The following is a 22,199-nucleotide window of genomic DNA, read 5'->3' on the forward strand; positions in this document are numbered from 1 at the left end:
AGAGGCAATGCAATGTGAGATAGACCGTTTGAGAAAGTTGGTGCACGAAAATTCCACGCGCCTAACTACTCAGGATCAATACTCTCGAAACAAAAATATAGAAATTAAAGGGATCCCACGTACCCCTAATGAAAACCTTGTGCAATTGCTTGCCAAAGTTGGTGACGCCTTGGGGGAGCCAATAAGTGAACAAGACATAGAAATATGCCACCGTTTGCCAGCGAGGAGTGCCACTTCGCAAAGTAACACGGCACCAGACCCAGGTGTTGCAAAGAACAACGAGGTACGCCCTCATGCAAGCGCTGTTCCCGATCGGGGTAGCAAAGCAGGCAGTGATGCCCCCCTGAACGAAAACATCGTGGTTGTTTTCAATCGCCGAGCTAAGAGGGATGCCATCGTTAAGAAAGCAAGGAGAACTCGATTCACAGCTGAGGAACTGGGATTCACAACTAAACAGTCTGTTTTCGTAAATGAGCACCTTTGTCCCCAACTGAAAAAATTGCTGGGTATGACGATTGCTCGGAAACGGGAAATGAACTGGCGCTTCGCGTGGGCAAGTGGTGGCAAAATATTTGCGCGTGAAACGGAAACATCTCGTGCAGTTCAAATCACATGTGAAGCTGACTTGCACAAGATGCACGCGGCCACTTCAAGCAGCCGCGGGGCATCTAGCATGCCGTAGGCTTATCTGATTAGCACTTTTCGTTTTTTCGGCGCGACCTTTTTTTTCTTTTTCTTTTTTTTCCTTTTGTTAAAATGGCGATATTACCACGTGATGTCAATATACCTTACACTAGTGGATATTGCAGTATCATGCACTTAAATGCTCGCTCAGCTCGCAACAAGCACGATGATATAACTACGTTTCTCGACGAATTCTCGTTTAAATTCGACATCATCATGATTTCTGAAACTTGGTACACGTGCAATGATGAGGTACTATGCTTGCCAACGTATAAATCGTTCTTTTTAAACAGGCCCTCTCGTCGAGGGGGAGGTGTTTTGCAACTAATTGCTGACCACTTAGTTTGCAGCCTTCTCTCAGAATTTTCAGCGATTACACCAGACTATGAGGCATTATCACTAGCATGTCACAAGTATGTATATGTGGTAGTTTATCGTCCACCTGACGGAAAAACAGAAGCGTTTTTTCAATTTCTTGAAAATCTGCTTACGTATGCGTGCACTAACAAGTTGCACATTATCATAGGGGGCGACTGCAATATAAACCTTTTACAGCAAACTGAAACCACTCGTAACTTCCAACTACTACTTGATTCCTTTGCGTGTGCTAATATTATTACTGAACCTACACGTGTCACCTTAGATACTGAAAGCCTTATCGACTTACTTATTACAAATGACATAAGTGATTCAACCGTATCTGGAACTGTTATTGCCGATATTAGTGATCACTACCCTATATACATGTTTAAAAATCGCAACGAGTATCTTAATCGTGCAAAAGTATCAACTCCAGAATCATACAAAATACAGGAAATTAGTGACAAAACATTAGACACTTTTAGGCGTGAAATTGCACAGATTTGTTGGGATCCTGTCTATAAATCAGTTAACGCTAACGAGGCGTATGAAATATTCATGTGCCTGTTAAGAAAAACTTACCATAAGTGTTTTAAATATAAAACTGTCGAAACCCTGAAGAAAGGTCGGAAACAATGGATGACGCGAGAATGTCTGGAAATGATTAAGAAGAAAAATCTTCTGTACGCGAAATTCGTGAAAACAAGAAACCACAACGATCTTTCGGAATTCAAGCGGTATAGAAATTTTGTAACGAAGCAACTGAGAAAAACTAAGGATGCGTACTATGAAGCTCTCTTCAAGAGGGTTAGCACTCGTGGCGACGTGCTTTGGCGAGAAATAAATAAGCTTCTAAATAGAAGTTGCTCTCGAGACAACGCACTTGAGTTAAACATAGATAACAAGATAGTAAAGGGTCAAGAACTTGCTAATAAATTTAACGTGTACTTCACAACGCTGGTGTCCTCTGATTTATCAAACCCTTCTCGTGCCTGTAATAGTGATTACAGGGACTTTCTAGGTGTGCCAAACATGAGCACTGCATATTTTTTAAACACAACTCCTGAAGAAGTACTGTCTGTATTTATGTCACTAAAGAACACTACTGCTCGGGACATAGATGACCTGCAAATTAGACCTATTAAAGCAGCACTTGATCTTTTGTTACCTGTTCTTACCCATCTGTTTAATATCTGCTTATCCACGGGAGTTTTCCCAGAAAAAATGAAGCATGCGAGAGTTAGTGTCTTATACAAATCTGGTGACCGAAATATTTTTTCTAATTATCGTCCGATCTCGATACTTCCTGTTATATCTAAAGGGCTAGAGAAAATAATATATCAACGTGTCATGTCTTTTTGTGAAAAGTACTCTATATTATCACCGCATCAATTTGGCTTCCGACGGGGCATGTCCACGGAACTGGCTCTCCTCACACAAAAAGAACTCATACTTAACTCATTTGAAAAGAAACTGTTAACATTGGGTGTTTTTATTGACTATTCCAAAGCGTTCGATAGAATCAACCACGAAGTACTCTATGCAAAATTGCGTCATTATGGTTTTCGGGGAACCCCACTTGACTTTCTGAAATCTTATTTATCACAAAGAAAGCAATCTGTAGTTATAAATGACAGCCAATCCTCCCTACTAACCATAACGTCAGGTGTATCTCAGGGCAGCATATTAGGGCCCCTACTGTTTAATATTTATATAAATGACATAACAAGTGTCAGCAAATATGTGGACTTTATAATTTATGCAGATGACACTAGTATATTTTTTCATGGTAATGATTTAGGTAAGCTTGCAGACTCAGCCAACAACATTCTTAACGACATCTTCATTTGGAGTACTGCAAATTATTTAACGATAAACACAAAAAAATCCAAAGCTGTGGTATTCGCACCGGTTCAGAAGGCTGTCTGTCGTGGTTTGGATATATATCTCGGGCCCGAAAAAATTGAGGTTGTCAAAGAAGTTTCATCCTTAGGAGTAATTTTTAATGAAAATCTTAATTGGGATGAACACGTTAATAAAGTAATTAGAAATATAGCTAGGACGTGTGGTGCTCTCTCTAAACTTCGACAGATACTTCCAGCAAACATTAAACTTTTACTCTATAATACGTTGTTTTCATCTCACATAAACTATTGTAGTCTAGTGTGGGCAGATACATCTAAAGCAAATCGGAACAAAATATTTTTACTGCAGAAAAAGCGATTCGTCATATTGCAAACGTACCATACGACGCACATACAAGTCATTTATTCAGAGAATATAAGATTTTACCGATCGATCACATACACAGTTTCAACCTTATTATGAAATACAAACAAAGCTTGCTATCAAACAATGCTTGTTTTCTTAAACTGTGTAACCTCAGGAAAAATACACAATCCTATTATGACATTCGGAAAAGGCCTTCCTGGTTTGTTCCTTATTCGCGAACTAATCACGGTTTGAGAAGACTTGAACACTGTATTCCAGCTTGTTTTAACTTGTTTGAAAATAAAAACATCGACATCTTTAATATACATAAAAAACAACTTAAGAACCTTCTTATCCAAAATGGCGCCGTGTAGTTTAGCATCTTCTAGTTGTCCGGCTACAGTAATATATGTAAAAGAAACACCCTATAATAGTGCTTATGTAACATGGCATCGTATAATGTTTGCTTTCTTTGACATTTTTTTTCGTTGCTTTTTTTTTACGAGTAAAACATACAACATTTCACTCGTCAGTGTTTCCCATGTGCATTAAAACTCGTGCTTTTCGCATACCCAGTGTTGTAAACGTTGTATAATCATTTTGTAATACTTTGGTAGCCGTTTAGCAACGTGTGCATTGTTTCATGATTGGCCGCACGCTGTTTTCTTTTGTTTTTTGTTGTTTTTCTCTCTATGTGGTTTGCTTATTTTATGTAAACCTGAAACTGATGTAATTTTGATGCATTTTCTTTTTATTTATTGAAGTTTTTGAAAATCGACGTCAAATTGTTTTTTCATGTTTTGTGCTCTGCTGATTTTGTAATGCCAAGTGAAAAGGGGTAGGAGCCTCGTCAAGCTGCTAATATAGCAGCTTTTTGCTCCTATCCTTGCGTTTTCTTTTTCGCAACTCTGTGAAGAAAATGCTCAATAAAACTGAAACTGAAACTGAAACTGAAACAATCAATATACGTAATATCGTTGACCTAAATGTCAAAAAGAAGAAGCCTCAGTATGCTGCCTTGAGGTACTCCGCTTTTTATGTCGCATGTTTTCATTGAAAACTGCCAATTTGAACAAACTGTTTTCGGTGTGATAGATACTACTTCATTAACTCTAAAGCACGACCTCTTATGCCACAAACATCTAACCTATTCTATGAAATGCAGTGCACATTAGAGTCAAAAGCTTTCGTAAAATCTATAAAAATGTATAGCACAAATTTATTTTGCTCAAACTTATACAGTATATATTATTTTTGATGAAGCAAAGCTATTTCTGTCGTTTGGTTCTTTCTAAGTTCATAGTGAGAGTTAGCAAATATGTTGTGAGCATGTCTATTTGCTTGTATATAACTTTTTCGTTAAATACTGGGGCAAAACAAAAATACTGCTTGAGGTGTGGACTAAAATGGCATGCACCTACAACGTCTGATCCCTGTCGCACCATTCGAGGCTCTCATATTTTCCCAATTTCTCTGCAAGCATGTACGCGAGAATATCTACCGAATCCCAAATATTGAATATCGGCTTTCCGCAACTCAAGAAACTCGCATGCCAGTTCCACGTATTGCGCTTTCGTTAAATTTCGTTTCAAATGCACTCGATATTCCCGTCGTGTTTTTATGATTACCGGCCTGCGTACGAAACGATTCTCGCATATAAATTATGAGACGCGCCATACCTTTGGGGAGAATGAACTAAGACAATTTTTTTAGAGCCCGTCTGTTTAAGGGAAGTTGAAATTGAGAAAAATGACATTGGAGACCACTTGTTCCTCCGAGGCTTTGCGGACGTTGTGAGGTTGGTTCTTGTTGATATGCCTTTCATCAGTTTCATTTTGTCACATGTCACAATATCGTCTTCTATATATGTGGGAGTTTAAAGATTAGGTCATGAATATACGCAGAATATTTATATATAAACCATTGTTGTTGGCAATTGCGCTGACAAGTTCTTACTGTATGTGCCTGCGTTTGAAACATTGTAGCAAAAAAATTGCATAACACTGGACAATATAACACATGACCACTCTGAAATGTGATCCATCCACGAGGGAAAAAAATTAAATGCCACTTTGCAGTAGCCGTGTCAAGCCTGAATGATGTGTGGAATGGAGTTACCTTACTTGTTTTTCATTGCTTTTCTCAGTGTTTCTTTTCCGAATTGTTTTAACATGAAAGCGTTTCATGCCAGGGTCCACCACGGCTCCGCTCATGTACTTCCGTCCCGGAGATGACGTTGAAAATTATTTACAACGAGGTTGTAAAGAAGAAAACCAGAACATAAGACTTCGTTGCATGGAATTGAACCAGGAACTTAACGGTTCACAGCGCGTGGCGCTAACCACTATGCCAGGGAGCGCAAGTTGTGTAGAGTGCTAAGACACGTTTCACTTTCTTGTTATACTGATTATTATATAGCGGGCTCAGGTGCGTTTTTTCTACCTCTTTTACAGCGAGAGCTGTTATCCGATCACCATGTCAGTGGCAGTGGAGTCTTTTTTCACCACAGCCGCAGGTGTCCGAAACAGCTATCACGAGAAAGTAGAAAAAATAAAGCGAGAAAAATATTTCCAAGAACGTCGGCCGCTCTTACTATTATGATTCGTCAAGTATGACCACCTCTAACAGCGGGTAAGGATCCGTGCCCTCAATTTCGTCTCTTAAAAAGAAGCAAGGGAGTCAACATGGGCACCAGATATACGGCCGGTGGTGGTGCCAGTCTACCACCCACTACCTACCGATCCGTTGGTAGGCAAACCACTTTGTGCTCCAGGCCATGACTGTGGAGAGAGTGGGGGTGCTTGGTTGAGACTCTTAATGTACTGTATACAGTGAAAACTGTATTGGGATTACAGCAAAAGCCGATGAAGGCAGCGTAATTATATGCGGTCACCATCACTGGTGTCCGTGCAACAGTGATTCTATCGCGAGAAATACGAATTTATGTAATTAGAAGAAAATCTCTAGGAATGTATGGGATTTGAAACCGAGACATCGCGTGGCAGCGAAGCATGCTACCACAGAGCCACGCTAATTCTTGAAACCCCTTCGTGAACACCCCCACTACAGGTGCCATGCCGGGCTAAAATTATAATAACATGTATAATACAGCGCCGTAAAAGAGTATACAACGACTAAACTTCCCACAATGTGAAATGCGCAACGAGTGGGATGTTGAATGCTTTCAACCCAGTGTAAAAGATTCAGCAAGAATTCTTCATCGTCATTAGTTACAGAAGAAGCAAAGTGCGCATAACGCCCTACATGTGTGTAGCAGGTACCTCTCTTATCCCCAAAATAGCCAATACTGTCATATTGGAAGCTTCCCAACTCCCTGAAAGGTACGATGATTTACCGAAGAAGAGTGACGCTGCGTTTGACATCGTTGGCTTGTTAACGCTAGGCGCGCATGCCCGTTCATTTTTGTATTTGTTTGTGAGCCCACCAAATAAAAAAATGGAACAGGAGAATCATAGAAAATGAGCACGAACGCGAACAGCAAGCGGCTTCAGAGGAAGTTTGCTTGTGGATGCTAAGCATGCTATCCTTCATTTTCTTTTATTTCAACAGCAATTATGTGGACAGTCTCGATGGGTTTTCGCAGTCATGGATGAAATCCAAGTGGACAAGATCCTCCAACGTATCGTATGTTCTACCCGTGAGTAATACAGCGCGAGCGAGGGCCCGTCTTTAACGAGCACGGAAAGACCCGAGGGGGGAGGAATTGAGGGGGACTCTCGAGCAGCAGCTGCGACCTTTGATATCACCAGTGCAGTCGTCGCAGGCGCGCGCGTTTTCTCGCTATCTCGGCAGCAGTCAGCGGGCAGCTCGTGTACATTCAAGAGCGGCCGTTTTCTCTTGGAACAGCGTCTCGTAGAGTTGCGTGAGATCGGATCCAAATGATTTAGCTGTCAGCCTCATTTGGCACAACATTGCGATTTGCGGCTATCGCATTCATAGCTTCATCCTTGCGATGAAAGTTTGGTCTTTTTTTTCCCCATGAGTTCACTCCGACTGGCTTCGCTTGTCGTAACAGGACTGTCGGCTTTTAGCTTCATTCACGACGCACGCGATACTAGGAATTATGTGCGTTAGGGTGATTTGATGGTGGCGCACACATTGAGGCACACTAGGGCGCGTAGCACTCGAGCACTAGCCGCGTCTGTTCAATATGTAACAAGTTACATTACAACAACTGCGGATAGCGAGACCTTAAAGCAGAATTCGCGTTGCCCAACCAAGAATTTGCGTTCAGAATTTGCCGTAGGAAACATCGTAATCATCAACGAATTTCTTAATTATTGTTTCTTTTCTTCTGATTGTTTTTATACAGCTCCTCTCTTGTATAAACGGAAAACCCTTGTCACATCTTAGTAGGAGTAACAATGTAATAATTACATGAAAGGTAGGTTAAAATAAGGTTGCATAAAAAGAAAGGTTGCATAAGACGTATATTTAATCCTTACACATCTCATTGACAGAATAATATGTCATGACAGTATCCACAATGAAAATTTCCCCCATTTTTTTTCCTCAAATACCGGTGAACAAGTGGCACGTACATTTTGTTTGCCTGTCAATAGCATCTCACGTATTGACGACATTCTAGTCTGTGTGCTTTTCCCGCCTATATCGAGGCAACCTGATGGAGACCGGTTTGACATATTTATTGACTGTGACTGTGTGCGCAAGCACGTTATTTTATTATTACTTTATTTGTTTCAGCCTTCTTTTTTTTTCGTCCTCCTTCCCATGAAGCGTAGAACTCCGCGTACAACCATGGTTAGTCTTCCTGACTCCCCTTTGCCTTTCTCGGCACATGCAACGTTTATACTGAATATTAAGTATCATTAAGAATACTAAAAGGCGCATGTGTTCTCGCTTCTCAAAGTAAGGTACCTTCGATACTCTCTTTAAACAAAACGAATTTACACCACGCACAGTTTACCTGAATTGGGTGGTTAGAGACGGTAGTTTCCATAAAAAGGTTGCATACACACGAGAGTTTTTAAAATTTGTACAAGCTCAGTGCCTGGCCTCACTGTAATGTAGTGGAACAAATGATGTGTGGGCAAAAACTTATTTTTATTTATTTATTTACAGCACGATGTTGTGGGAGACCAGGAAAAAAAGCTGACCCAATCAGCTTGATAAAGTCCTGGCCGCCCTGCACCTGCTCAGCGTAAAAGGTGGCAACGAAAGAAAAAAAGTACAGGAAAATGAAATGTACACATTATTTTCCGCAGGTTGCGGGATCGAATCCCGGCTGCGGCGGCTGCATTTCTGATGGACGTGGAAATGTTGTAGGCCCGTGGGCTCAGATTCGGGTGCACGTCAAAGAAACCCAGGTGGTCGAAATTATCGGAGCCCTCCACTACGGTGTCCCTCATAATCATACGGTGGTTTTGGGACGTTAAACCCTACATATCAATCAAATGTACACATAATATTTGTACATGAATATCCTTCATGAAAAAAATATGTACACATAATAAGTTGTACATGTCGATCCTTCATGCAAAAAAAGTAACGTGCTTTTATAGACATACTAAAGAAAACACAATAATAATAAATTTTCTCACCAGAAACAGCGAAATACGAAAAAGAAAAAGACGGCGTTATTTAGGAGGCATGTTCATGATAATGATATTGTGGGGAAAATTCTCTCCGTAGCTCTTTAAATGAGGTTTTTCGAATGTTAAAAAGCTGCTCTTTACTGATTCTATTCAATAAAGCTGGGAGCGTGAACAAAAGCATTTGTTCACCGCAGTTTTTAAGCAATGACGTCCGCTTAAAGAGGTGGTGTGTCACCTCCAGCGCATCCTTTATTCCTTTAAGAGAGTGCCGTGTTCATGGGCGAGCTTCTCACCAGAAGTGTGCTTCATCTTAGCGCATGAGGCCTGAAAACTGGCTCTGCTGCCTCAGCATCCAAGTCCAGTGCGGCGGCCAGAGTCGTAAACAGGCGGAGCTTGTCCGCTGAAAAAGAGAAGAAAAATGCACCGTACTCTGGAACTAGGCCAGCGTCAAAGAGTAAGACTACTGAAGCTGTTGCTGCTGCTTCGTCCAGGCATTCTGCGGGCCACTACTCTTACGAGTTTTCCCTCGAATTTTGTGCAGCAATGTCGCTGCTTTAGCCGACGCTACTTGAGATGATGGTGAATTTTACAGCGCGCGAACATGAAAAGAAATGGGACAAAAAAGAGTGCGGGCTTCTAAGTGATGTTTATTTTGCACTATGGCGAAGTATATACCTACAGATAAGGATGAAAACGGGCCTAATAAACGCATAGACAGTGAAATCACACCACGTGGTAGTGATTTTTTAAAGCCCTGTCGTGTAAATCACGCTCCAACGATGAGGAGTCAAGGGAAAGAGTGCTCACACAGCTGTCGCTTTATTTGTGTACCTTCACCACTTCTATAATCTCCCGGGTTATCTGTAATTGTGCCTTGCCACTATCGCACGCTGACTGGAAAGGGGGTGGCGCCGCAGCCACAGCAGTGGACACCAAGGTGGGCCTGCGCTACATTGTTTACGTTATTTGAGCCTCCGAACGCTGATGGATTAATATATTGATTGATTAATTAATTGACTGATCGACTGATTGATTGATTAGTGCCAGCATACTCCTCGATAATGGATGCCGCTGCTCCACTATACCAACCGAACGTGGTATAGAACGTGGTATACCAACCGAACGTGGTATACCAACCGAATGTGGTAGAACGTGGTATAGTGGTATACCAACCGAACATGGGAGCTGCGTTGCGATTGGTATATTGAATGAACGAAAGTTGGTCCGTCTGTGCTTAGAATTAAGTACTTGTTGCTGGGCTAGTTGGTACATCATTATGACGGAAGATTATAGACGCCAGAACACCACAAAAAGGACTACGAAGCACAGAGAAAGAGCGTTTTTCGCAAGAAAAAGGAATGCGACTTGTGTGGTAATGATACAGTGATATACGTCAGTGGCTTTGTGCAAGTCTGAGTTATTATTTTGCTCTTCGATGGTGGAACAGATATGCCTTGTGGTTGACGTCGTGCCTTTGATCTTACGTGATGCAGTGCTGTATGCACATGTGCGGTACGCCGTATACACTCTCCTGCAAACCAATGGGTTGCGAATGACGCTCTTTTCCTGTGCTTCTTCCGTCTTCGTTTGTTAGGGGAACACATGTATAGCTACGCTGATTAAGTGAACATCTGCATCAGACTAGTTGGCATGAATCCATGTTCGCTCTTTGTTGCCAAAGAAAAAAAAATGTGTTGCAAAATAAACAATCGTAATAAATATGTTCCCTGCACACAGACTGTTATGCAAGGAATATCCTTCTTGTTTGCCAACGTCAAATGTTGGAGGTACTGAAAGGTGTATCAATGAGTGCGTAACATAGCGCCATAACAAGGTGCAGAAATCTGTGAATGGTCTATCCTCTGCAATGATTGTGGATGCGTGCTGTACCTTGATAATACCTGAATTTTATGTAGCGACAAAGATTTGCTAACCAATTTCATAACTGAAGCTGCTAAAATGTTATGTGGTGATTCTGATTCTGCCAGAAAACCGTCTATCATCTTTACACAAAAGAACTCCGCTTTTTGCATGGTGTGTTGGGAAGTAAATGATGAGTCATTACTGGCGTGAAACGTGGTCTTTTTGTTTGTTCTTTTTTTTCGTTCTTTTGCCTATATATGTCTTCGACATTACTACTAAACGCTTAGTTTAAGATAAGCGCTTGTCCAACTCTCTTTGTTGCTTCCCGTGTGTAGCTTAATTTTGCGCTTTCTACTATATAACACCGCATGAATCAGCTAGATTTTAGATGTGAGCCTGCTTTCCAAGCTACGCTGTTGTCGCTACTTTATGAATTATCGCTAAAGTATAGTTCTATCTATTTTATGCTCCTTTTTTCCCACTGTCTTAAATTTGCGCGGCCTTCACAAGGTCTGCTTAAATGGCATGGTTAGATGTCTGGCTTGTGGGCGTCTGTGATTAATTTGCGTTGCTGCAGCAGTTCTTGTTTGCAGCACTGACTTTGTCTCACACTTTAAACATAGCTGCGTCGTGATTCACGCTGAGCAAAAACGAAGTGTCCCTCACTTCGTCGTTAGAGACCCAGAAACCAAGAAATAGGCTAGCGAGAGGTACACTGTCGTTGGTGTGTTTCTGAATTGCCAGCCAGATGAGACTTCTGCAAGTCAATAAAGCTGGACACCAAAATAATTATTGACTGGCCGATGGTCCCAGTCCCAGTAGACAGCTTGAGCCATATATATATATATATATATATATATATATATATATATATATATATATATATATATATATATATATATATATATATATATATATATATATATAGTCAAGTAGATCCTCCATGAGCGGTCACAACGTGGCCTTCATCAGGATTGTATATATATATAGGAAGAGAAGAAACACAACTTAGAGGTTGTCTTAATTTTATTACCAACGGTATCGACCTGTGCACCGGTCTTCGTCAGGGTTTGCAAACAAGTGCGACGCTATGCGAACGTGCCGCATCGACATGATGGTGCAAGAAGGAAACGGGAGAGAGCGACAATTTAGCGGTGTTTTACAGTGGTGACATATTCTGTGCCGAAAAGTTATCTTCATCTCGTTCGCTGCGGCAAACCAAAGAGAAAAAAAAAGGAACAAGAGGTAGGAGGAAGAAGGAAGAGGGGGATAGAGCGGCTTCCACGCCGCCCAAGTACGTTTGGCCCATTGACAAAAATTCTTCAGTATATATATATATATATATATATATATATATATATATATATATATATATATATATAATGTGTACATGCATACAAACGGCTGATTTCTCCTTCATGGTGAGTAATAAAGCACGAAAGTAAAACGTGTTTTTACAGGAGTATTAAATGCGAAGCATTTCTTTGTAAACTTCAGTGACCTTGAGCGTTTCTATCTATCTATCTATCTATCTATCTATCTATCTATCTATCTATCTATCTATCTATCTATCTATCTATCTATCTATCTATCTATCTATCCGCTTACGTGTGGGTGCTTTCGTGGTCACCCCCTTCATTTGGCGTGAACCAAAATTGGCATGGGAGGGTAAGATGGTTTCACGAATATGACGCGCTGGTCAAGACATGAATAATGTCACAATCCCATCGCGTACATCGTCAAACACTTCCCGCCAGAGAGTGGCACATACCCACGGGCAAGTATGTGCCACTCTCTTATGCGTTTATAGCCCAAGTGCATGCTCGGAAAGCTGGAACTTCCACCCGCAATATTGTCGCTGCAAATAAAATAATGCAATATGTTTTTATGTTCTTTGTTTTATCGTTAGTCAAGAACGTTTAATGAGATTCTAAGAAAAATCAAAGATGGGGTTTTTTAAATAGTGATTTTTCAATGGGCTTTACTGTCGACAAATTTGAAAGTTTAAGGCCATTTATAAAATTGTGTGTTTTAGGCACAGCAATGGTTTTGACAAGCAATATTGTAATAGGTTTCTATTATTATTATCTAATAGGTTTCTATTATCTAATAGGTTTCTAAGTTGTGAAGCACTAGCTGGTTCAGCTTAGGAGAAAAAAGATCTCAGATCAAGCAACGTTTAAAAAATGTCACCTGTCCAGACATTTTTCAGAAACATTTTGCTTCAACATGCAAGCTTCAAACAATGCTGCTTCACTGTTCATTACGCGTACATTTTCTAGAAAAGGAATAATATTCATCAAGCTAATATTTTTGTTTTTATATCGTCGTTAAGTTTCAAAAATGACCAGGGACGAAATTGGTTTTTCTGTGCAAAATAGGTTCAATATTTTTTCTCCTAAGCTATGCAGTTAATAAAAAAACAAAGGTTCATTCGTGATAGTGTGTGGTATGTGCACAAATTTAAAATAAACAAGCAAATCTAAACTATCAACTTTTCAACCCGTGTCGATCTCTTGTGCAAGCAATCACTCTGCAAGCTCTTTTCAACGGTAGAATTATTTATGGCACTCCCTATTTCGTGCTGAAGAATGCATTCGTAGAGAATCTATCATAACTCATAAGGTAACCAAAATCGCAACTCCCATTTAGGGCTCCCGCTGAGAAAATACTTCTGAAGGTGGGCGTGCACAATCATGGCAGGAACAAGCCGAAGCACACAAGGCTAGTCAACTAGAACGGCTGAAGCTCTCGCCGTTCAAAGTACTGGAAGATCAGTACTTTGAAGGCTGAGCCATGGCGATACCTAATAGCCGACATGAACACGGACCGAAAGGAAGCGATTCCTCCAAACATCCGCGAATGTTTCTGCATTGCACGAACTCCCCGCAACATGCACCCCACGTATCACAAGGAAACAAGGGAAGCACGAGTGAAGGTTCAACGGCAAAATCACCGCCAAGACAGGAATGCCGGACGTACAGACGTAGCCAAGTAGCCTAGTAGAGACCCCTACACTGTGGGCATCGTTGATTCTCAGGGCATAGAGCTCGCATTTGTCACATTTCGCGCCTGAAGCCGAGAACTGCAGAAGAGCCGGCAATTGCACTCACTACCACCATGTGCTTAGATGCAGCTGTGGTCTTTACAGATTCGCAAGCAGCCTTTCAAAACTACTCCAAAGGCGTGTATCTGCCCAAGCACTCAAGATATTCAAGTGCCGAAACACCCTGATACCGTACATCTGTGCAGCATGGGATCCTGTGCACGGGTGGCTGCAGGGGAACGAGGCACCACACGCTGCGGCCCGTGATGGTGACGCATGCCGGGCTATCCCTTCTTACTCCCGAGACGCCAGTACTGCGTCCGCGGAGCTCGAGTCCGCGCCCGTTACCTTCTCTGGAATGCTGCAACATCAGGGGGTGGCACGCAGAGCACCCTGCAACTAATTCGAAGCTCAGCAAAAAGGACAGCCCCATACAGAGCAACACTTACACGCACGTTGTACTAATGGACAGACTGTACCCAACGTTACATGAATATCTTTGCCCAATTTGAGGTGTACCTGCCACCTTGGCCAACGTAATCTCTGCGTGTCCACGCAGTATACATACAGACACATCGCTTTCACCGAATACGTGCGAAGCCGGTATTCGGTGAAAACAAATACCTCCTCGACACGTGGGAAGCCAATCTCGCCTTGAAGGATTTTGACCAACAATGACGTCTCGTCGTCAGGGCCAAGGAGGCAGCTAAGTCCAGAGAGTTCCTGAAATGAGGAGACATTCCACCCAGGGTAGAAGCGTTACTCGCACCACTATATTCCAAGTCGTCAAATAAACGTTCATTACCTGCTCCTCATCCTGATAAGTTCTGCTGCAAGTTTTCTTTTTTTTGTATTTTGTTTCCTTCCTGGCCTTACGGTGTGCCGTTGTGTAAAAAAAAAAAAACACGTGTGTTTGCCGTGGGCCTGTATTCCAGAGGCGTCCGTGCCTGTTTCCGTTACACTTCATCATCCGTCTACCCTGTGTAGCTTCTACGTTGCGTATTTTCGCTGCCTGCCTGCCTGCTACCCGTTTTCCTGGTCTTTGTTAGATCACTTGCTTTTTCTTTTCGATTTTGCACTGCTCTTTGGTTGCGCGTCTACCCGAGCCGTCCCTAGCGACCGTGTTGCGCTCCCCAATCAAGCCCACGAAGAATGATCTATGGGCAGCTCTGTCGATTCTAGCTTCCCGCTGGATGTTTCTTTACAACGCGTGGAGGTGACCCAGACTCCCGAAACTGGTGGTTTCCGGTCTGCCTACTGCGTGGTCCTCCGCCATGACAGCTTGGCTTAGGCTCAGATGTTGTGCTGCTAAGCCAGAAGACGCGGTTTCCGTTCAGGGCCATGTCAGTGGCATTGTTTGTTTGCGGGAAATAGAATTAAACCTTGGTATCCAAGTATTGGCACATGCTAAAAAACTTCAGGTTTTGACACGTGATATGACGCAAAAGTTTACATATTTTGTACACTTGACGACCTTGTCCGGTACTCACGGAATGGCCACCCGACAGTGGTGCAGCGTGACCCTTGGCACAATGAGCGGGTGATGTGCGAACTTGCACTCGCCTGTGCTTAAAGCAACATGCGGAACAGTGGTAGAGCAGAAGCTGCAAGAGTGCGAGTGTTCTTGAGGCATGATTAAGCCTGCCGTTAACAAATAAGCCTTGCTGTTGTTCACTGTATTGCCAACGGTGCTTTGCAAACTTGACGTGCTTGATGTGGCAAAGCACACATTCATTCCCATAAGCTTAGAAAAGCGTGCCAACATGGCATTGCACTGCTGGCGCTACGGCGAACAGCAGAATGGCTCCTGCGTGACCACTATTAGTCATTATGTGTCGCAAACACTCTCACCCTTGCGCTATTGCACAATGCAACAGCTTGCTTTCGCTAGCTTGCTACCACAGTCGCATGCCAATCCGTGCGTACTGTACTTCTCTTGTAAGGCATATAGTATAGCAAAGGGTGTGTATGTAGCCATTTTGTTCACGTTGGATACCTATCTCTTGGCCTTATAAATACAGCACTTAAATAAAATGTAAATGAAGTTTGCTTTGCTTGCCTTGCGATAGTTGTGTTTAAAACAATATACGAGTTACATTTTATAATAACATTACGTTGGCTAATACAGAAAATCGGTGGGTGCCTTTTTTGTTAATATTATGCAGACTTAATGTAAACAGATGGCAGAAAGTGCATGAACGGCACATTAAAACTCGGTTTGGAAACTTGCTCCTAATGAAAACTACTAACGATGAAATAATACCTCCGAATAAACGAGGACACAATCCCTCCGAATGAACTTCCGACGATGTTTTATTACCCACTCGCTTACTTACATTGCCCGAGGAAAGGCGTCACATGATGAGCACTAAGATACTCCATTAGAAATGACAACTCTTTTTCCCCCCAGGATAAGCGACAGACGGCTGATGCGCATGGTACCAAGGGAAGAGATACCCTCATCATTGGGTTTTTGAGAAACTGATTTTTGTGGGATCATATGTAATTTGATGACTTTCCTCGGGCAACATAAGTGAATGTGGTAATAAAATAAAACATTCTTTGGGAAGTTAGCGCCAGTGCCGCGTGTCCTCTTTTTGTGTCGCCATTAGTTCAGCGCTGTTTTTTCGTCGTTACTCTGTACAAGCAGACTCCAATTCAACAGTGATGAAAAACTATCTTTAGACGCTGCTTGCGTCAGCGTTGCGAGGCGAGAGAGCGTGGAAGAGCAGGAGAGGAAAGAGAGGGGGGACGTGCATGCTCAACTAGGGTAGTCACGCCATAGACTGAATTGAGAATGACCATGCGACACTTAACATCTAATATACCGGACTTATAACGTATCTGATTACTTACTGGTAAATAAACGAACCCGTTGATCGCTGCAGACGTCACATCGTTGTGCTTCCGCAGCCTCTGTTGATGGGGGCTCAGTATTATCGCATCAGTCTGTAGTCTTGGCAAGAGATTTATTTTATTTATACATACTGCAGCCCCTATTAGGGCTATTGCAGGAGTGGACATACAAATGATCAGGTGATAACAAGCAGAAACAAAAACATGAGCATACGGCACAAATTTGTGGTTCATAGTACTACACAAGATACAGAATGAACAGAGCAAGAGCACAGAAAGCAAAAGAACATGGAAATATCTACTTAACACGCATGTGATATTGCACTCAGAAACTGCCCTAAAGGGAGCCCGCGGGTATCGCCGGGTAGCAAGTTCCAGAGCTCAATAGTGAAGGGAAAAAAACTATACTTAAACAAATCAGTTTTGGGGTGAAGTGGCGTAATATTTAGCGCATGTTGACTCCTGGTGTGAGCAGAGGGTGGTGTGGCAAACTGCAGACACCTATGGAGCGAGGGCAAGCGCGGCGAATCAATCAAGGTGTACAGGAGCTTTAAGCATTCTGAATGGCGCCTGGCAGATAAAGGAGTTAAACCCAAAGGTGCTAAGTTGGACGTAGGCGAAAAATCCCGGTCATATCTTCGGCAGATAAAACGGACGGCTTTTTTTTTGCATGGATTCTAGTTTTGCAATGTCGGACGCTTCGTGTGGATTCCACACGACACAACCGTTTTCGAGTAATGGCCGTACTAACGTTTTAAATGCTAAGAGCTTGGTTTCTTTTGGTGCTACACGGAGAACGCGCTGTAAGTAACCTAATCTCTTCAGGGCTTTATTATACGTAATATCAATGTGTTTGGACCAGGACATGTTGTGAGTGAAATGAAGGCCGAGGTACTTATATTCCATTTTTCTTGTTAAATGACAACCATCGAATGAGTAGGGAAATAGATGAGCGGATGACCGAGTAGAAAATGTCATGCACACAGTTTTTTGGAAATTTACATTCATTGGCCAGGTTGGGCACCAAGTGCAAAAATTGGAAAATGAGTTGTTCAGTTTCTCGTGATCCTCAGCAGAAGTAATTTTTTGATAAATCACGCAGTCATCGGCGTATAGCCTAATCTGAGACGTTATGTTACCTGATATGTCATTAATAAATAATAAGAAAAGAAGGGGTCCAAGTACTGAGCCCTGCGGAACACCTGAAGTTACATCAGCGGTACTGGATGCCGTTGAGTTAAAAATACATACTGCGAGCGGTGTGAGAGAAAACTAGATATCCAACCTACGAGCAGCGGGTTTTTTAATATGAAATTAAGTTTAAGTAAAAGTTTGGAATGAAGAACTGTATCGAAAGCTTTCGATAAGTCAATACAAATAGCATCTACCTGATAACTCGAGTCAATGGCTTCAATAGCATCATGACTAAATTCGGCAAGTTGAGTGATAGTACTGAAACCACGTTTAAAGCCATGTTGAAACTGGTTTAGAATATTATTAGCTTCCAGGAATTCTACTATGTGTTTGTATATGATGCATTGTCGCTTTGGAATGCAGTCGTCTAGGAAGAACTTCAGAGGATGTTCACACTGACATAAGTAGGCAGAATTAAATCGACAATAATCAATATTAGAGCTCGGCAAATATTGAGCGTGACTTGGCTGGTCCGATGGAGGAAGCTATGGCACCGGACTAGCTGGTGTGGATCCATGATATATTTCAGCGCGCACATGTGCGATAGATAAATAACTTATTAAAATAACATTAAGTTATCCTATGCTCGAAAGGATGACTTATGGTTTGCTGATCACCCCCTTTCCTCTAATCACTCCTGCATCTATTACGAGCCTTCTAGCCTCATTTCGATGTCTATTCATAACAATACTTGTGACTCTCATTCTTACTTATGTGGCGCATCCGGTGAGGAACCAAGCTCTTAAATCATGTCGATTGACTCAATATTGTGTGAGTAAACGACTGAATAAGCATTTGCATTTTCATGCATATGCATTGGCGCTTATCTTTGTGCCTTTGTTGTAAAGTCATAAATAGTCGGAAGTCAGTGTTTGTATTCATTAATCCCTCGTTTTCTTTTCATCAGCTATATAAAGTGCGTGCGCGTTTTACCGATTCATTCACGCAACACATACATTCATACACCACCGATTTGGATATTGAATTGTTAGTTGAACACGCCGGTCATGGTTTCCGCCCCGTAAAGCACGCTTCCCCTTAGTGACAGAAGCAGCAGCCTCTCCGTAAAACACCTCCCTCTCGGTGCTCTCGCATCCCGGAGGAGGAGGAGCAACGTCGGAGTGAAGAGCAAGAGCGCGCACCGCGCGAGACGGAAAGATGAGCGCTCTCATCTTTCTGCCGCGAGGAGAAAGCAACCGCAACAGCAGCAATAAAGCAAATAGGAAGAGGGTGCGTACGTGCGTGCGTGCGAGCGGACGGGGCTTCACTCTCCACTTGCCGAGGCTACCGAAAGGCGGCGCAGCGTCGCGATCGGCGGCGCTGTTCAGGCGCTCTGCCGCCGTCAATCGACCGCGCGCGAACCACGTGCTCGTAGCGGGGCGCTCTTGGCAGGCGCCTGCGAAGAAAGAAAGCGCACAGCAGCGGCGTCACAGTACGCGCGCTCCGCTCGTGCGTTGCGCAGCCGCGGTCTGCAGCACGCCAGATCTGAGCCGCGCCTTGTGCTCTCCGTGTGGGTCTTCTGGAGGGTGCGCGCTTCTCCACTGTTTTCTGAGGTGGATATACACGTGCCACGAGGAGACGACGACGGTGCGTTGGCCGTCGCTGTAGCAGAGAAGGCAATGCGCTTCCCGTGTGGAGTCCTCGCCGCGTTGCTGGTGGTGCTCGCGCTTGCGGTCGCCGTCCTGTGCGAGAACGACGGTGGCAGCCTCGTGGTTCCCACGGTAGTGACCACTCAGGATACTCCGCGCGTCGAAGAGGCTGGCGAGACAAAAGCGGCGGGAAATGGTGAGTCTACGACCATCTACTCCAGTCGACTAAAAGTTCTGGTTTTACCGATGGCTGTAAACTACTACACAGACACCGATGCCAGCTTCTGAGCCACGTTGCACGTGTGGATTCAATGGGCGAGGCCTCATGCGTGATCGCCCCGATAGGCATCGGCCTGAATCGCAGACATCGTCCTCCTGAATATCGCTGAGTTGGATGATTTGTATGGGAAAAATGAGCTTCAACACGTGTACTGGTAAACATCGAGAACCGGCGGTGGTTCCTTCACCTTCTGAGTGTAAGCATGGTTGCGATTCGCGATTGTTTGGGCCCCGTTATCGTGGGCATGACCTCCTCAGTTTGGTAACCATTAGTGCTCGGGGCGGCAGATAAAAAGAAGTAGTTATCTGCAAGTGTCTTAGGTTGAACTTCGTGACGTCCATCGTTGGAACCTTGCTAAAATTTTCAGAAATGCGGCGGGAATCAAGAAATAAACTTGCATGCTTGCAGAAAATGCCGATTCCTTGTGCAATCGTTAAGTCATGTTGGGCAGCTGACGGCACCTACAACAGTTATGTTTCTTCTATTTTTTTTTGCACACTCCACACGTTGGGAGCGTGCCCCACGTGATGATAGGCTCGACGATGGCGCGGCTCAAGTGCGCATCACTGCAACATAAAAGATTAGTTTGACAACATAAGGTGTACGGGCATTTTCGCAAGTCTTTAAGGCTGTCGATGGGAATTCATAAAATTGCGACATTGGCGTTCACTCAAACTCTCTAGCAGCATTTTCATCTCTTGCGTTCTGCCGAAAGAAGAAAAAAAAATACAAATACACGAGATGCACCGCGAGTTATACGTTTATCTGTTGCTTTCTTTGCTAAGTCGTTGTAGTTAGCGTCGACGCCTCAAGACAGAACACTGCAATCACACTGTATCTTCGCCAAATAGACAAGGGTTAAAAATCACCAAGTTTTTTCTTCAGAACTTCCTTTACATTGAAGCTGCATATGGGCAGGCAAAACGTAAATTCGACCGGCCTATGCGCGTTAAAACTCGTAGATCGTCTGTGATACAGAAGTTCCGAGAGCCTCGCAACTTGCCACTAGTCCACTAGAAATGGGGCAAATTGAACCACTCACCACTAGATTACAAGGCAGGAAGGGAACACACGACTTGCCGTAATTATGAATGGATATGGGGTTCGTCAGCTGACGCGTAGGTCGAATGCCGGCTGTGGCAGCAGCATTTTCGGTAGAGGTGAAAGTGGTTCAGGTGCCCGTGTGCTCAGATTCAGGTGCATGGTAAATAGTCCCAGGTTGTCGAAATTTTCGTAGCTCACCGTTATGGCATCCCTCATAATCATATCGTGGTTTTGGAGCGTTGAACCCCAACAATTATTATTATTATTATTATTATTATTATTATTATTATTATTATTATTATTATTATTATTATTATTATTATTAGTATTATTATTATATAAAAGGGAGCACCCAGGCCTGAGCACAGTGCTGCACACTGTGCTCAGGCCTGGATGCTCCCTTCTATATAATAATAATTCCCTTCTATATATTAACTGAGCACAGTGCTGCGCTGTTTGAGTAGTGACACACGCTGCAAGAAACGCACGGACGGAGTGCAAGTGTCAGTCACATCATGGTATTTTTTCTATACGTGCTAATTACCATAAGGTTACTGCTATATTGTGAAATTTATTGTTAAATTTCCGCCACTTTCTTCCTGCGTGTATCCGAGACATCAGACGCGCCTTGCGTGAACGATATATTCGACCACTAATAGTGTTTCCTATGGGCGTTGCTTTTTTTACTTCCGCGGACTTGTAGTAGTAATCAGTATGTTCGTGCTACTAAATCGAGTCATTAATGTGTGCACGATTCTCTATTCAACTTTCTCTAAATGCACCCTTCGCTATTTATTTTTTCTTTAAACTAATACTGTATGCAGTAAAGACATCTTACGACAACTCAATAGAATTTATTGCTGCGCAACTCGCACAAGACTCACCTTCTGCGCTTTCAGGTTCTCATGCATGCGCTACTTGATCGTGTCTCCTTACGATATAATAAGATATTAAGGTGAAAGCCTTGGACTCTTCATCAAATGCGAAAGGTCCGTGTGGTCAGATTTGGGTGCACGTTAAAGAACAGCAGGTGGTCTAAATTTCCGGAGGCCTCCACTGCGGGGTCTCTCATAATCATATGGTGGCTCTGAGACGTTAAACACCGCATATCAATCTGTCAAACGCGAAAGGTGATGGTCGGTGGCACCAGCGTCATCGAGAACGATGCAATAAGCAACGTGATCAGTGATTAAATCTTGATGACGTCTCCATGTGACGCAATCCGACACCAAAGTTTGTGACGTCACTACGACGTTACACCATGACGCCATCACCCAAAGCCATCACACAAAAAGATGGTTTCAGCTTTCGAGTGTTTTATGGCGAATGCATGAGAGATTGTATGAGCTTTTTCTACCATGTACTTGTGTATTATGATATAATGAGTGCATTACTTATATAGTGACAATCAATACGTCAACACCTTGGTCATTCTGCAATTACCTATAGTCTTTTTTGTTAGAATATTCAGAAACCGCAGCCGTGGTCGCACTCTA

The 22,199-nt window shown here is 42.9% G+C and overlaps 1 protein-coding gene across 1 annotated transcript in view; it reads left to right on the top strand.

The window, feature by feature from the left end:
* Positions 1 to 19,039: 19,039 nt before the first annotated feature.
* The window catches only part of LOC142814153 (uncharacterized), a 164,727-nt gene continuing 161,567 nt past the window's right edge, over positions 19,040 to 22,199 (top strand). Inside the window, exon 1 of the mRNA XM_075892122.1 lies at positions 19,040 to 19,575. Coding sequence (XP_075748237.1) covers positions 19,410 to 19,575 — 166 coding nt within the window. The 5' untranslated portion in view covers positions 19,040 to 19,409. The remainder of the gene's footprint in view (positions 19,576 to 22,199) is intronic.

Source organism: Rhipicephalus microplus, chromosome 4 (assembly GCF_043290135.1).
Source record: "Rhipicephalus microplus isolate Deutch F79 chromosome 4, USDA_Rmic, whole genome shotgun sequence".
Taxonomy (NCBI): domain Eukaryota; kingdom Metazoa; phylum Arthropoda; class Arachnida; order Ixodida; family Ixodidae; genus Rhipicephalus; species Rhipicephalus microplus.